The sequence below is a fragment of the Cicer arietinum genome, chromosome 5, assembly GCF_000331145.2.
Source record: "Cicer arietinum cultivar CDC Frontier isolate Library 1 chromosome 5, Cicar.CDCFrontier_v2.0, whole genome shotgun sequence".
NCBI lineage: Eukaryota > Viridiplantae > Streptophyta > Magnoliopsida > Fabales > Fabaceae > Cicer > Cicer arietinum.
In genome coordinates this window covers 71371854-71389184 of record NC_021164.2, presented here as the reverse complement: position 1 = coordinate 71389184, position 17331 = coordinate 71371854, and the positions used below count along the sequence as shown (strand labels likewise).

General features: G+C 31.7%; 2 protein-coding genes across 2 annotated transcripts; both read right to left on the bottom strand.

Moving 5' to 3' along the window:
• Window positions 1–4019: 4019 nt before the first annotated feature.
• LOC101506755 (F-box/LRR-repeat protein At5g63520) lies at window positions 4020–11968 on the bottom strand. Its single transcript, XM_004501656.4, has 10 exons — window positions 11587–11968; window positions 11305–11412; window positions 10859–10951; window positions 10644–10778; window positions 8938–9039; window positions 8787–8826; window positions 8220–8372; window positions 7422–7597; window positions 5849–5967; window positions 4020–4608 (listed from the first exon to the last, which is right to left on the bottom strand). The coding sequence occupies exons 1-10, from the start codon at window positions 11827–11829 to the stop codon at window positions 4167–4169; spliced, it is 1611 nt and encodes a 536-aa protein (XP_004501713.1). The 5' UTR covers window positions 11830–11968; the 3' UTR covers window positions 4020–4166.
• Window positions 11969–13925: 1957 nt separating this feature from the next.
• On the bottom strand, window positions 13926–17323 carry LOC101507093 (squamosa promoter-binding-like protein 13A). The gene is made up of 5 exons (XM_004501658.4): window positions 17190–17323; window positions 16850–17023; window positions 16127–16633; window positions 15524–15660; window positions 13926–14623 (listed from the first exon to the last, which is right to left on the bottom strand). Exons 3-5 carry the CDS (start codon window positions 16567–16569, stop codon window positions 14034–14036), a joined length of 1170 nt encoding a protein of 389 aa, XP_004501715.1. The 5' UTR covers window positions 16570–16633; window positions 16850–17023; window positions 17190–17323; the 3' UTR covers window positions 13926–14033.
• Between the last annotated feature and the right edge of the window lie 8 nt (window positions 17324–17331).

The window sequence follows — 17331 nt, the reverse complement described above, 5'->3', positions numbered from 1 at the left end:
TGTTCAACGGATGTTAGAGTTGTGGGAATCGGAGGCCAGAGTGGTCAAAGTTGGCGATTAGAGTGATGGTTGACAATGGTTGGAGGTTGTTGAAGTAGTGATTGTAGTTATCAGCAAAAGTCGAAGTGATGGTCAATTCAGGTCAGAGTTGTGATCATTAGGTGCGGAAGTGGTATGTTGGTAGACAATAGTCGAAATGGTAATCAAAGACCAATGATGGTTGACAAATGTCGGAGTGATGGTCAATTGAGATTAGTGATGAAATGTAAGTGTAAGTGGTTAGTCCAATATCGATTATGAATGAAAAAAATATTGAATATATAAAACAATTAATTTATATATCTAATGCCTTAAAATTTTAGATACTAGAGTGGTCTAAACGATGATTGATAGTGATGGTCAATGTTATTCTGACTGTAAAAGGTAATCATAATTATGATACATAATAGTCCAGATCAAATACATAATAGTCTGGATAATGATCAAAGATTAATGATATTAGTTAAAACAAAAATTATAATTATAATTTTTATAAAAGTTTTGAAGTAAACTCTTCCTTGCTCCACTTTTCCATACATATTTTATTTTTAAAACTAACTTAAACTAGTAACCAACTCGAATAAGTTGCAATTTTCTAAAACTCACACTATCGGTTGCCAATAGGCATATACACCCATTTTTTAAAGAAAGCTACCCAAACCCTTTCACTTGACATGATTTAAACATTTCTCTCTGTATATCATCTATTTATCCGTAAAACAGATATGTCAGATCTAATGAAAGGAAAATTCTCTTTCTAAATCAAACTATGTGCAATTATATAATACAACAAATTATATTCACTTTTTCCTTATTTTTTATTTAACATAAGAGGACTTTAATCAAATAATTGTTCATCTCTTATATAATTTCTCATTTGTTCTAGATGATATTCATAAAAGAGAAAACTCTTTTAATAGTTGTAGTTATCACAATGAAATGTAATGCCTCTTGACAATAATAAGTCTAAAAGAAATATTTTTTAATTGATTATTACACCACATGTCTTCTCATAATATCTTATTTAATGCTCTCGCAGAAAATTAAGACAATACATCAATAAATTATTAATCATTTATTTTTTATATCAAAATAATAATAACAAGATATACTATATTAAAGGAAACGACGAAAAAACAATTAATCAGCCAATCAACCAATAAGAAAAAGAATAAATAACTAAAAAATATATATAAAATGAAAGAGAATTTTTTTTGTAAAATCATTTGTAATCAATTATATTGAATCAAATCTTATTAATTAAAATCGATTGAAACCAATTTGTAACTTATCGGAGTCGATTAACTAATCATATATTACAATATATTGGAATCAAATAATGTCAATTAAACAATCATATTATCACGAATTGGAGAGATAAAAACAATAGTCCAATAATCTAGTAACTCAATTTCAATAAATTTTATTGTATAGAAATAGAATTGTAGTGTGTCATATCAAACGTAAATACTAATTCTGCAGCTCTGCTTATATTAGCAACTCCTAAATTTTTTGTCACAAAATGCCAACAAAATTTAATGATATTTTTATGTTAGTATTTTGAATTAAAATTGGAAGACTAGAGTGGCTCATTTGTGAGTTATAAGAGACATTTACAACATCAAATTCTCCTTCTCTATGGAGATGGTTTTGAATCTTTTGATGCATAAAAATGTTAGATTATATTTATTTTATTTGGTTATGTTCTATATCAATTCTAAGGAAAATATTATTATTATTTTTTTGTTTATTCTCAATTGTCATAGAACATTGCTAATAATTTTTTCACTTGACATTTCTCAATTCTCATATGTAAATAGTGAGACGAGTTAAACTTACAACGGTGCTTTTAAGAACACATGTCATATAGTAATGAAGTTGATTTTTATTAGACGTTTCATTCGATATATGTGTAGTTTATTTTTAATTTTTTTAAGTGTTATCGAACAATGTGAAATGTTTTATAATTGTTCTTTGTTTTTTTTTTTCAAAAACATGAGACTTATTTTTTGAGTCAGATAAAAATGTGACTTTTTTTTTTAACTCTTTTCCTTCACGGTGTTTCCTAAAAACTATCCATATCTTTTCTATGTTTTAACAATTAATATTCTTAAAATATTTTTATTTGCATTATTTCTACCGTATGTTTTTAACAATCATCATATATCTCTACCACTTAATAAAGGAAATGAATTGCAATCAATACTATATAAAAACGAGTAAATAAATTACTATCTAAAAAAGAAAAATAATAAAAAATAAAAAGAGTGGTTTGTTGAATAACAAGATATTTATGGACATTATTTTTTGTAGAGACTGAATCTTTCCTTTTAAATTATTGACAAGAAAAAAAATTATTCTTTTAACTATTGTTGTTAGATCTAATATATTTTTATAATAATTTGTAGATTATTTTCAAATTTTAGAAAGAAAAACAATCTATAAATATACTACTATATTAGCTAATTTAAGAAAATTGTTTAATAAAACACGGTCAAATATATAGAACTTTCGAATAAATTAATATTGATAAAATCATAAGTAATGAACAATTGTTTATGAATTTTCTATAATTTATTATTTTATTAATATTAATTTATTCAAAAAATCTATATATTTGGTCGTGTTTTATTAAACAATTTTCTTAAATTAACTAATATAGATGTTAATTATTTATCAAACAAACAAAAAATTAATCAAACAAAAAATTAATTTATCAAAAAAGGCATAATAGATGTTAAAATATTGTGTAAAGTCAACTAATATATATTATAATATCATTTAATAATAATGTAATGTGAATTAACATCAATATAACATTTAATTCTAAATTTAAAATTTAATTATCATATATATAACCAACCACACATCTCATACAATGCACATGTTTTTTATATTAATTTATACAATACATGCTTTAAAATATATTTAGACATGTGAATATGTACATATTTTTAACTAGTTAATTAATAAAAGAAACTTATAAAAGTTATTTAAATTTTAGTGGGGCACCTCTTTTAAATCCAATATGATATTGATATGGAAGAGTAATTTGAGGGGTTGTGCACAGAGAAAGTAGTTTCAGGGGGGAAAATGGCGTATACAAGAAGAAAAATGCAAGAAATGGCGAGGGTTTTTCATTAATAATCAAATGGCAGATACAAGATTATAAGCTAAAACTACTTGTGCAATCAAAAAGGCAAAATGTAGATTATGAGCTAAAACAATATTCCCACCATCTCAAAATAATTGAACTTTATAAATGAAAGAAAAATATTATTTTATCAAATTATTCTTAATAGATATTAATGTATTATAAATACATAATAAAATATATTGCATGAAAATTTTGTTAATAATATTAATTAAAGATACTATTGAAAAGAAGTGCATTAAAAATTAAAATGACATTATTTGGAGACAATTTTGTTTACATATGAATCAATTATTTTAAAATAGAAAAAGTATTTCAAATAATATCTCAAGAAAAACTAAAAAATAATATAATAAACTTGTTTACCAAACCCACATTATTTGATCAAACAAGCTTATAAGGTTCAATAAGCTCCTCCGAAACAAAATATAAACTAAAAATACATGTTTGACTAAACATGACCTAGGTACATTAAAGTTTTCGTTAATATTTTGTTATAGAGTAGCAATGCTAACTACTTCAAACGAAGAAACCCACACAGAATGCGAAAACCAACTCCCATGTATATCTATATTCATAAATCCTGTGAGAAATTGCAGATTGCAATGGCAAAAATAGAGGTTTATTACATTAACTCAGTTTAGTACCCATGTCAAACCGTTTAGCTAAAGCACTCATAACATAAACACGTTCAGCAACAATATTATGGAAACAACTACTTGAAAACATCCCCTCAAGCTTTTCACTTGTAGAACTTAAGCTTCAGAAGATGTGAATTCAGTTGCAGAATGATAGTTAACATAAACATAACTGCTTATAGACGGCATAAAGAACATACCCATGTGATACAAAATTATTGTCTGAGATCAAAGACAAGATAGTCAAGTCCGTCCATGTCCATGGAAAATGGAAAAACGATATTCTCCTCAAATTAGCAAAATGTACATCTTGAAGAGAAAATTATGAGTAGCATCTAATATTCCACAGAGGGAGGATCATATGACATCATTAAATAGACAGTGCTATAAACATGCAAAAAGCAACTGATAGGTTTTTCATCTGGACATAGACCAATCTTAGTGGTACAAGGACGCACCATTTCTCCACCACAAAAAATTCCACCCAATGGCACTCCTGGAAAATTCTCCAAGAAGGGAGAGCTATCAGCATTAGGACGTTCGAAAAACGATTCACCACGGCCATAACAAGCAAAAATAAGACCACCAAAAACATTGGTAGCTTTGTCTCCATCACCTTCCAAACTCCTGGAATTCCTTTCCAGCTTCATTTTGTTAAGGGCATCACGAACCTCGGTTAATGAAGCTAACGCAAAACTCGGATCTGAATGATAGAACCGAAAGATATCTCCTGTCTTGATGCCCATTCCATCAACATAAAGATACTCTTCGTCACCTCTGTCCAAAACATGAAAACTTAGCGTTTGCATTTTAAGAATGAGATTGCTTACAATAGGGGTTAGTAGACTGAATAAGTTATGGGAAACAGAAGTCGTTGAAGAGAAGTATTAAAGAAAATCACACCGCCCTGAGCCTCATGGCACCAATAGTGACAATTTAAATGGATCGACCTTAGATATATTTCTATAGCCCAATGATTGCAAGTAGACCATTAAATTTACAGAAAATGGAAGGGGAAAAAATTGATTATCTAATGGAGCATACCAAAGAAGTAGGCATAAGAAAATATAAATCTTCAAATGGCGATCACAAAATATAGCTTTCAAACTAATACCAATTTCATTGCAAACGTCAACATAAGCCATCTTTTTCTTTTCTTTTTTAACCCTATTTTTCTTTGTTAAAAGCGGCAAATCGCACTGCTATCATGGCTGAGCATCGAAACACGGAGGGTGTTCGGCCATACATGCGACGCCACGTCTTATCTTCTTCACCGCATGGGGCCTGGAACAGTAGATCAGCGCACGGCATGAACAGAGAGCGATAGATTTTCACTTCATCTTTTCACGACTAACTCGATCTGCTCAGCAATTTCCGCCGCAAAAGCCGTGGGGCGGACACCCTCCGCGTTGCAACACTTCGCCACAATAGCGGCGCTATTTACCACCTTTAACAACTTAGTGTTCCGGTATCTAACATGTGTCGATCTCTAACACCGACATGACACTATCACATTAATTACATTCAATTAATTCATTTTCTTAAATTTTTAACGGTGTCAGGTATGTCAGTGTCCATATCAGTATTTGACCTTCATAGGTTGGCACTTCATTCTATCTTCTTATCATCATTGCATAGATAGTATAGTACTCATATACATTTAAGTTATTAGCAGTTAGCTTCTATCATTAATAGTTAGTTTCTGTTATGCTTACTGAGTCGATTAGTTTGCACTTTGCAGAGACTCTTTACCCTATATGATCATTAAGCTCAGAGTACTCGGGAATCAATTCAGTGAAAAATCTCAATTTTGGAGTTCTCTCCCACACCCTCTCCCTTCCCTAGTTGTAGTTTCTATCACAATTCTGAACAACCTTAAATTCTATCATTCATTTCATATCATGTCTTACTTCAACTTAACCGACTCTTATCTTCTTTCTACATCTCCAGAAAATAATTAATATTGACAAAGCATTAAAAACCAACAATCAAGAAAAGAGAAGAGTTTATATCATACCCCACAACTCCATGATATGCAATACAAGTTCTTGGCCTTGGCCTCTCTGCTCCAATAGAGACTTTTCTATGTTTAGTTACCCCAATGTACAGTTCAGGAGAGTCGATGTGATTTTCCAGCTGCCAAATTTTGGGAAGCAAGTGAAAAAAGACATAAATAGCAGTAAAAGTAAAATAAATAATAACCACAAGCACAAAATTTAGATATCAAATTAGTTTCGCAAAACATTGAATTGATATTTACAATTAAAATGAACAGACATCATTGGACAATATCATCTTCATCTTTCCCACAAAGTATAGCAAAAAATCAATACCCTAGAATGCTGTGACATTTCCCAAGGTCCATCATGATCACTATCAATAGGGTAAAAAAAATTTATTGCTACAATAAAAAATTGTTACTGAAAGAAAAAGAAGAAAACCAAACCAGATTACGGCATGGGTATGTTTAGGTACTCAGCCAGATTATAGCAGTCCCGATTTTATGGGCCCTTTGTACCGCTATCCGAGATTAGCAAATTGAAACATAGGGTACATATTAATGTACCTTCAGATTTTTGGAGTGATGGTGTTTTCTACGGGTTATTTGATTATATAATGTCGTCTTTGCCGTAGGACAACAAAAAACTTTGTTCTCTGTTATTTATTGATGAACCTCTCTTTACATTTTATCCTAGTGTTGCGTTTTTGGTTTTACTTGTTTTATTCATGATCTTACCTCAGATCTTGATAAGTTGAAGGGTAGTGTTATAAAGTGCACATTTCTTGGTTATTCTCAATTCAAAAAGGATACTGATGTTATTCCTTTTGAACTCATTGTTTCTGTTCTAGGTACTAGTTGATGTAACTGTTTTTAAAGATACTCCATTCTTCACCCATATCACAAGAATTTGTCTCCAACGTATTTACCGATTCTTCTCTTAATCCCTTTGTTCCTTACTTGACAATCCAAGCAGTGGCACAAAGTCAAATAGTGCTTCGCGAGAGAGATTGTATGAGAAATACCTAAGTCTCACATTAGCTGAAGATAATGCCTTTTCGGTTCACTGGTGTCCAAGGGACAGTTGAGTGGCAGAGACTAGGTAAAACTGATTGCGATTTTCTTCTTAGAACTTGGGTTTGGGCCTAACTCGATCAAAAAAGCTAACTCTTCAGATGAGGGTTTCCGATTACTTAAAACCACTGCTCAAGTAGTATCACTATTCAATGTGGGACTTTCAACATTTCTCTCTCACCGAGACCTAGACATCTAGAGCATGAAGTTTGCAAGACAGAACATTAAAAATTTGGATTTCAGCCTAACTCGAGTCTCAACCCCATAAACTAGCTCTTGGGAAGGGTTTGTTCGAACTTCTAATCATTGTTCAGGCTATATCACTACCCAGTGTGGACTCTAATCAAGTATTGTTGTCTATTAGGTGAAATCTAACGTCCCTTCCCCCTAAATAATAATTTTTTACAAGTCCTTACTAATTTAAATTGTTATATTCCTTCATGGTAGTCTTGGGCATTAATTTCGCCATAATGAAAGGAATTTGTAGGTAGCCCAAAGTATGGAAATAAATGCGCACCAAAGTGTTAATATCATGTAAAATACTCTGACCGTCAAGAAGTTCCTGATGCCCTTCCCTCTTGGCAGTTAGCCATGTTGAACAGTCGGTGTAGTTTGTTCTAACTGAAGCTGCCTTGTATCTGCTACCCACAGGTGAAACACCATTTGAGAATGCAGCATGAAATCTAATATTTCCTGCAGCAAAATCAATTCATAACAAAGATGAGTGACTAATAAAAAATGACTGAAAAAATATCATGCCTTTAACACTGGAAACAATCACGGCAGTAAGAAACATAAACAAGACAAACTGTTATTCAACATGCGCACACATATAAAGGCAAGACTGAGAAGAACTGGAAGCAAGACAAAATACTCCAAAACAAGTGACATTTGTATCATATTCGTATCCAACATTGAAACTTGTACAAAACACCTGCAAATGTTCTAATTTACACCAATTTCCCACCTAGATCCCAATAAGAGCCTCTGACCATGCACAAGAAAAAGAAAGAAAGTCCTTTCAAAGAAGACAAGGAACGAAAGCAAATGCAAAGCTTCTACCCTCTTTTAAGAGATCAAAGTAATGGATATTTCTAGACTTGTCTAACAAATTTGAAAGAAATTCTCATTTTTCTCTTCAAACTTACTTGATTAACGATACAATTATACATGACTTGTCAATCCTGATATCTATTTGGCCTTTGAGGAATATTAAAAATTGCAATCGCCATTAGTAACATAAATGGCATGCACGAAGTTGCAGGAAATACAGTGTGCATTATGTGGCAAGAGCTAAGAAAAAGACGAGAGGTACCAGAAGACCTATTTCTGTCCTGAGCAAATACAAGGGCAACAGCTTCTATGTACCCTCTACTACCACAAACGGTTCTAGAATCATTTCCACATCTGAATAAAGAGCATCCTCTCTCATCACCCACAATAACAGTGTCTATAGGCATGGCATAGTCTGCAATGAAACAAGATATCATTAAAGAAAGAAAAAAAAACAAGCATTGACCTGTGGTATTAATGTGTTAATTGAAGACATCTTCTTTTCAATTAGAAAACTAACACAAAATGCACAGTCTCCCAGTTAAAGTTTAAGCATCAATGTGCTGTTATGCATCCCATAACAACGGTCAATAATATCTTCAAACTGAATGGAGCATGGTGTATATAAACAATTAGAATTGTTTGCTTCCTTTATCTTGTAATAACACATTAAAATTGAAGAGGTAAACCTCAAATATTCTACCAAGCATAACATTTAATTTCCAAATTTTACCTTAAGTGAAGAGTTAATAAATGTCCTGAAGCAAAAGCAGAATTGACAAAAAAAAATCATAATATTAACAATTGATTGTATACAAGTATCACTCACCCAACTTCTCCAGAACCAGTTTCATGTCACTGCTTGCTTCCTGTGTAGCCAAATCAAAGTGTTAGTTACAGAATCAAGACTGATAAATAAAGAATAGATATTTGTAAAATAAGATCAATATTGGTAAATAAGTGTGTGATTGTTAACTCACTCCAAACAATATAATCCCAACAGGGAATGGGCGACCAGAAACAGAGGCAGAGTACTCCTTGATATCCATCACAAAACTATCAACTGATGGTTCTTGAGGTGTCTGGTGTCAGAAATATCTTTAATTAAAAACTTTATAAAAATAGTATAAAAGAAGAAAGCATCACAATATCTAATTCTGAAGTGTGGAAAGAGAAATGCCTCTTGCAAGTTGCAAAGTTGTAAAAGTTGAGATCCTTCTTTGAATCGGAAGGAAGCAGAAAACAAGAAAATCAGGTGATCGTAACTCTAAGATTCTATGAGAAATGAAAAAATATTTAAAGAAAAAATCATTAAACTTGCATTAATTAACAAAGTCACATACTTAAGCTCAAGGTTACAAGTCAATATCTAATATAACATACACATTTCTTTTACAACGTACTGAATAGTAATAAATTTCAATTTCACTCTTCTGCATTTTCCCTTACTTAGAACACATTGTCACATCCATCCATCATGCACACTTGCACATCTATATGATTTTTTCATTTCCATCCATGCATAGACTGCCTTTGTAGAACCAATTTATAGACAAAACCAGAAACTTCATATCAAATTTTCTATTGCAATGAGAAGATACAAAATACACCAAAAACAAAATTCGCAATCCATGTATGGCCCAATGAAGTAAACACTCAAGACAAGCATTCCACGCTCCACCCTGTGATTGTAACCAGAACTCACACCTCACAATGGTCAACCGTGTCCCGCCTCCCCTAACCATTCTGAAACTGCATCATTACAGCTGTCAGCTCCCCTCGCCAGCTTCTCTCGAAACCAGAGAAGTTGAACTCTATGTTTGGAAATTGGAATAGACACACCCAAAAGAGGACGTGAAAAATGGAGATATGGGATGCATGGGTTTTGAGTAGCCCAACCTGTGAAAATTGGCAATTCCAACAACTTCACAACCTTCCCGAGCAATCCCATTTTACAATACCAACACACGATCTTTTGTGTGAACAGGACTGGAAATCACTATGAGAAGCTTGGGATCAAACAGTCCTTGTGTCCTACAAGTAAACCTGTGATATTGCCAACCTGGGCTAGTCAAACCACACGCCTCTGGTCTCTTAAATAGGCCTTTATGGTTAGGACGAGGTATGACTCTAGAATCTTGTTGACTACCAGAAAAAATTATATAGTTTTATAAGTTGCTATCTGTGATCCTAAAGAGGGTAAAATAGCCATAACGTTAACAGTAAACTACATTCTCTTCCCCTAAGAGGAGTTTGAATTACATTTCTCTCACTTCTTATGTTAAAATCTCCCTTCCCCTCATGTTGGAAGTAAATATGTATTACACTTCATTCCATTTTAGCCGTGATGATAAAGAGGATGAAATTGTCATAATGTTAAAATAAACAATGCCAATCTGAGACTCTACTGCTTTTCAAAACGAGTGGTTAATTTACATGGGCAATCAAGCAAGACATCCAAACATTATACTATTTTCTTCTTTTATCTGTTGTTAACACCTTTGTTCAGTAAGCCTCTACTTGCCTTAACGTATTACTAAAGCCAATTGGCAGCTTCAGGGTACCTTTTGCACGAGACTACCTTTAGTTGTAAGGTACGAATTAATTAATATTAAAAAAATGTCTTACTCTTACAAAAAAAATTTCATAGCGTGTAAAGTCCAAATCCTCAAATAGATTTTATTACCTGTGGCGGCCGTATTAACGGTATAGCTTCAACTTTTAATCCTGGCAAGTAACCAATTGTCAAAACTATGCCTTCATTTACATGCCTTGCATATTCTTCGTCGCCGGTGCCACTAAAAAGGGCACCCCATTTAACCTACACAGATTATACTGGTGTTTACAGTTGAGTTGTTTAGCAAATCTCTAACACAAAGGGGAAAAAAGTCAACATCTAACCTCTTTAAATTCATTAGTAAGAGCATCCCTTCCAATAATACCATTATTCACCGTGACAATAACCGGAATATTCAACCCCAATTTCCGTTTAATCTGCATCAAAGGCATTGAGTCATTTGCATAACATAAATAATCCTTGCTTAAAAAAAGTGAAAAGTGTTACCTCTGTCCCTATATATAACACACTCTGGAGATTTTTATTTATCTCTTATAAGACTCTTTTTTAAATGCATTAATTATTTATTCACTAACATATCCCTAATTATGTACATTTTTTTCAGCAAAATAATAAAATACTATAAAAACATTAATTAATTCTCTCTGATAAGGGTAAACAAGTAAAAACATTCAAATTTTCAACAAATTTAATAATTGAACAAAATTTCTTGATTTTCATGATTTAGGGCCGGAGTAGTAGTAAGAGGTATTGATTAATTCTTCCTTACAAGCCGCAGAATCTTGCTCGGTTCGAATCCACAACCAACATTTGCAATAGCAAAATAAGGTCTAATTGGCTCAGACAGAACCTTGTTGATAACCTCATTCACAGCGACCTGTTCCAATGAAAAACATGAAACCAACATTCAAATTCTGTGATAATTTAGAACGGCACAAATCGATATTAAAGAAAATAAAATCAGTATAGTTAAAGGTAAATTTGATTGATTCCGTGGAAACCTAATTGCGCGAGTTCTGCGAGCTATGAAATGAAGAGAAATGGAACTTACACGGAGTGTAGGGTTAAGAGAAAGCGCAGAAGAAAGTTTGGGACGAGAAATGATGCGATTGCAAACAGAATTCCACGATTTGCTAACGCAAGATGCAGAAGCGAACGTTAGGGCAGGAAGTCTGGTGAGAATGTTATGGAGAAGATCGTCGTTGAGTAAGGAAATGCCAATGTTTGGTTCGGTTGAGGATTTTCCCTTGGTGGTAGATCTCGCCGATGATGAACTCGGTGTATCCTCCGCCATTGTAGTTTGAGCTCAACTGCACCGATACAAGACGGAATATAGTTTCAGTGTTTCGGTTTCGACTCTGCGTTAGGACGAAATGCAACCGAAAGGAAAGTTGCTAAAAATTGCGTGCAACGGGCTTGGTTCATTTTGTTCGCTTTGGCCCAATACCGGCAGATATTTTTTTTTATATACAAGAAAACTTGGGAAATATAATCTTAATTAACTAGTTAATTTATAGGTCTCAATATAAATTATACAAACATTTAATTTAACCATATTATTGAATTATGACTTAAATAACATTTTTTTTTTGTTCCTCGTATTTCTATCTATTATATTTTTTTTTTTATTTTTAGCATAAATTTTCAAAATCAAAGTGTGTTTTAAGTTTAAGTGTTCCATTCATTCTTTTTTATATTTCATTTAGAAATGTTTTGTTTAAGTATTATTTTTTTATTTTTAGATGGTGGACTCCTTTTTTACGTGTAGAACGACTTAAATATTTTATTTTATTGTATATCTCAATTATTTAAGCCGAAAAGTTTTATATTAAAATTGTAAAAAATAATATTATTGAAAGAAATAAAGGCCACGAAAAGATAGAAAGTAGAAATAATTTTTTTTTTCTCTTTTTCTCAAATCAATCTCAGTAAAAAAAAAAACGTTTTTGCATTTGTTCACGGTTAAATTTGATTGATTTAGCGCGTGCATATTTGTTCATAGTTGGATTGGACTGTTTACGACATATTCGCAATATAGAATTATTCGTCTTCAACCGTTAGATTGACGAAAGGAGCAGAAAATCGCATACGAATAATTGCTAAAGATTTAAGTATTTTTTTTATCTTTTATTTTCAGCTATAAACTTTTCAATTTTATTTTTTAATTGGTTGTTAGCACGATTTATATATACTATTTTGAGATTCTTTTATAATCTTATTTGATTATAATTAAACTATTTTCTTAATATAATCTTGATGACATGTGATTGCTCACTCTTACTTTTAAGAGGGTTTCCATTTTCAATATATTGATGGTCTTTTGGTGTTATATTCATTTCGTACCATCTATTCCACAATTTAGTCCAAGAGTTTGATTAATTTGCTAAATATAATAAAAAAATTGTACATTTTTTACCCTATATTTTTAACTAATTTTCTGCAACTTTTTATTGTTAACTTATGGTTCTTGTTACACAATATTTGTGTTACTTGTCAATTTAAATTTTAAGTAATTAAAGTAATTAATTTTAAAATATTCCACAATTTAGTCATGAGCTTAGTTACCTTATTAAATAAAATAAGAAGTTGTAAATTTATTTTAGACTATACAAAACATTTTTGGACATACAAAATTCACCGAAACAATAGAGTTTGGATCTTTTCAATTCAAATTTCCTTCAACATTAGTCAATCATCTTTATTTCTCTTAGTTTTATTTTAATTTTTCAATTTTTTATTTGAATTCAAAGTTTATATCATACAAGATCATACATATAAAATTTTACACAAATATAAAATATTTTGATATGTTATTAAAACTCGAAAAAATTAATAGTATTTAATAAAAATAAATAAGACATTAATTTTAATATATCTCAATTATATATCAAATGCATAATCTATATAGAGGTTTGGATCAAGAAGATCCATATCCAAACCAATAACCATATACAAATAACTACTAAATGTGTCAAATAAAAATAACTACAAATGCATAATCTAACAACAAAATGTGTCAAATTAAAATATTAAAATATTGTGACTGAATTTTCTTGGGAAGTCATATATTGTGATACTTAACTGGTGACACTTAAACCCAACAGATTTACACTAATTAACTTCGCGTATCTCTTAATCCCATTTTGAATATATGCGTATGTTAGCTATGCTATATAAAGTGTTTTGATGTGGTTTGGATAAAAATAACTAAAGTTCGGATAAAAATGAAAGATTTGGATTAGACGATCAACATAAAACTTTTAATCGAATCTCTATTACATATACCCATTTTGATTATTTTAATGTAGTTTTTATTTTCCCAAAGATAGAGATATAAATTTCACGATGGCACATTACTATTATCAATTAACAATTAAAGAAGGAATATCGTGCACACAAAAAATAAAAGAAATGAATATGATAACTAAGTAGTCCATGGGTAGAAAATCCATTTAAAAGAACTAACAAAAGATAAATTCTTATGCAAATTAAAATTCTCTATTCCCATTGATATGGAAATAGTTGAGGTGCTTCATTGCCTTGTGATCCATCAGAACCTATGTTATACAATGAAGAACAATGATCACTCTCACTCCCATTAGGAACCAACACTCTATCCATTGACTCAAAACCATTGTTAGCATGCAAACTCAGTCCTAAGGGCTGCATACTTGACATTGAATGAGACTGCACCATTTGATTCAAACCATTCTCATGTGTAGTGTGAGTCTGAGATGATGACAGAAGAGAGAGAGCACAAGGTGACTCGTGTACTGAACTTGTTGTTGTTAAGTTATCACAGCACATTTTGGTTCTCAGACCATCACTTTCTGACAAAGGACTTGTCCTTAAAAGAGGTGTGTTGTTTTGGTTATGATCAAGTGTGGGATTGTTGTCACTTTGTGAGAATTGGAGTCGTTTGGTTTCTCCATAGTTGGTTGTAGTAGAACCAAGAAAAAGATCTTGTTTATGATCAACCACATGCACTTGTTGGTGTTGGTTGTTAATGTGGCAGGAAGTAATGAGTCCACTACGCCAAGGCGAGTTCACCATGGCTGTAGAACTTGAAAAGGGTAGCAACTGGGTGCCTGAAAAAAGTATAGCAGTAAAATTTTAGACATTTGAATTTCTTCGTGCCCTTTTACTTTATGTATTTCTTGTTTTCATTTTCACCTTAGCTAATAAATATAATAGAATATAGATGTAATGTTCCTTTTCTATATACCAATTATTGATTTTATGAGTGTCTTACTTGTCTTTGTTGATAATTTAAATGAACACAAATTTTTGAAAATGTATACTGAAAAATGGTTTTTAAAGTAAACATTAAACAAACCCTTAATTGTTGTTAACGGATGTCAACTTAGTAGTAAGAGATTGGTCTTATAATCTCAAAAGATAAAGTTCATTAATATCAATTTAATAATAAACAATAATAGTAATACACTCCTTCTCCATTTAAAAAAAAATGATTAACCAATATGTCACTATTTTGTTAAACGTAATGGCAGGATGGGGAAAAAAGTTTCCTTAAAATAACATGAACCAGACATGTGGTAGACACAATACTGCAAATCTGTTGAGAGCATTGACTCATTGATATTTTGGGAAATCTAATTACCAAATTTTCCAAACCAACATACGCTAGGCATCAAAGACATGGTATTAATCAATTGCATAAATGGATAAGTTTATTTTTAAAAAATGATAGACTTGAAAAAATATTTTTTGTTTGGTATGTGTACCCTACCAACATATTATATTAGTGGCCATTAGATTGTCATGAACGCAAGCGGGGACATAAATGGACCAAATCAGACGCACTCACTCATCTAGCTAGCTAATTAGTGAAACTTTCTTACTCTTCTGATATTTTTGTATCTATAATGTGGAGAACTTTATGTAACGCCTGCATAAAATCTAAGCATATATATGCAAATGGGTCCACTAAGAATATTAATGTGGTAGAAATTAAACTAGAAGCTAACCTTGGTAATTGGACAAAAAACTACTAGCAGGTCGGGTTAAAGGTTCTGGTTGAGGTTTTCTTCTCCTTCTGTTGTGTCCATCTAAACGTTTCCTACAGCTTCTTTTTCTTTCATCAAATTGCTCCAGTGAATGGAACCTACAAAATGAAAAAGGAAAAGAAAAAAAAAGAATTTCCATTATGTCATGGAATCAAAGCAAATAAAATCAAATGCAGGTTTCTTATGTGTTGAGATTCTTTTTGGTTTAAGAGTAAAGAAAGGTAATTTAGTAAGATGCTAAAGGCGTATATAACAAACAATAGTACTTGTGAAGCTAACATGAATAAGGGATAAGGTAAAAAAAAAGCACAAAGGCATAAACAAATAGAAGAAATTACAAGCACTCTAGAGTTTACATAAATGACTTAATTTTATATGATTTGATATGATATAACAATGTTCTATGCAGCACCAATACTTCATATTGAAGGTATATCTAGTGTCTCACACTGATACGACACATACAAATAGTTACATTGATCAATTACTTTTATTTCTTAATTTATTATTAATATCTACATGTGAGTGTGAATATAGTGTCTGGCGTCGGTGCTGGATGCATACCTGCTACACTGTTGGCAGAACCTTTGTTTGAGGCCACCAATTGTAACCTCAGGGGTCTTGGAATGAAGTTCACAAACCTTATGACGCCTATGATAATCTCTACACTTACTAAGATCAGAATTACAGCCATCCACAAGACAAGACACTGTCATTGCTGAACTATTAACCACTCTAGCTCTCTTAGAAGATCCTGAAGAAGGAGTAGGAGGAGGAGGGGTTCCCATTTTGGAAACAGAAGCATCTTTGGAGGATAATAACGGAAGTGGTGATTCATTGGAAGAATTAACCACTTGACCAAGCTTCAAATCAACAGAAAACTCCCCTTTCATTCTATAAACTTCAAATCTGCTTGATTCATCATCATCCATTGTTTCTATGTTGGGTAATGTTGCCTCTTCTATACCCCCTAAATCCCATGAAGTTGATTTCAAATTCCACTCCATAATAACAAAAATTAAATCACTTTTCAGTTCTGCTTCTTCAAAGTCCCTCTTTGTTTTTGGTTACCTTTATATGATGCACAATTCCATGAAAACACAAAAAAAATGATTAAGTTAAGACATAGTGACCAGTAGCATAAATATTGAAGTGAATCTCCAAGTAAAAAATGTGTTAACAAGGGTAAGTAAATTATGAAAGGTAAACAACAGGAACTTATAATTAATCAGAGGGTTAAACTTTAATGCGAATATATATTAAATATAAATAGTTTATAATAAGTACCTAGGTGTGAAGTAACAAAAGTTCCAAGGAAACTGGAACCTGAAATTGAGGTTATCCACCAAGATACAATGAAGCAACGACAAGATACAAAAATAGAAAATCAATAAATAAATGATTATTGAAAGAGAGAGAGAGAGAGGATGCTTCCTTCTTCCTTCAGCCACCACTCGTTGCCTGACATGGATTCCGTGAGTATCCAATATTAGAAGAGTGAATAGTAAAAAATAATTATTTAATTTTCTCTATTTGTTGAATTAATTTTATTTAAAAAATAAAAAAGGAGAGGGAAGTATGTTAGTTAGGTGAGGGTGAAAGGGATTCCGCTAATTAAAAACCATACCTGTGAAAGAATATTATGAAATCGTGGATTTGTTTGTGTACAAACACACACTGAGAGAGAGAGAGAGAGAGAGAGAGAGAGAGAGAGAGAGAGAGAGAGAGAGAGAGAGAGAGAGAGAGAGAGAGAGAGGAAGAGAAAAAGG

Excerpts from the sequence above, each read along its gene's own strand:
- LOC101506755 (XM_004501656.4), bottom strand. The coding sequence starts at position 11,829 with ATGGCGGAGGATACACCGAGTTCATCATCGGCGAGATCTACCACCAAG. Across the intron at positions 8,827-8,937 it reads TTGGGATTATATTGTTTGGA|GAAGCAAGCAGTGACATGAA; the intron begins GTGAGTTAACAA and ends TTGGCTACACAG. Across the intron at positions 7,598-8,219 it reads GGACAGAAATAGGTCTTCTG|GAAATATTAGATTTCATGCT; the intron begins GTACCTCTCGTC and ends ATTTTGCTGCAG.
- LOC101507093 (XM_004501658.4), bottom strand. The coding sequence starts at position 16,569 with ATGGAGTGGAATTTGAAATCAACTTCATGGGATTTAGGGGGTATAGAA. Across the intron at positions 15,661-16,126 it reads TTCTGCCAACAGTGTAGCAG|GTTCCATTCACTGGAGCAAT; the intron begins GTATGCATCCAG and ends TTCATTTTGTAG. Across the intron at positions 14,624-15,523 it reads TTTTTTGTCCAATTACCAAG|GCACCCAGTTGCTACCCTTT; the intron begins GTTAGCTTCTAG and ends TACTTTTTTCAG.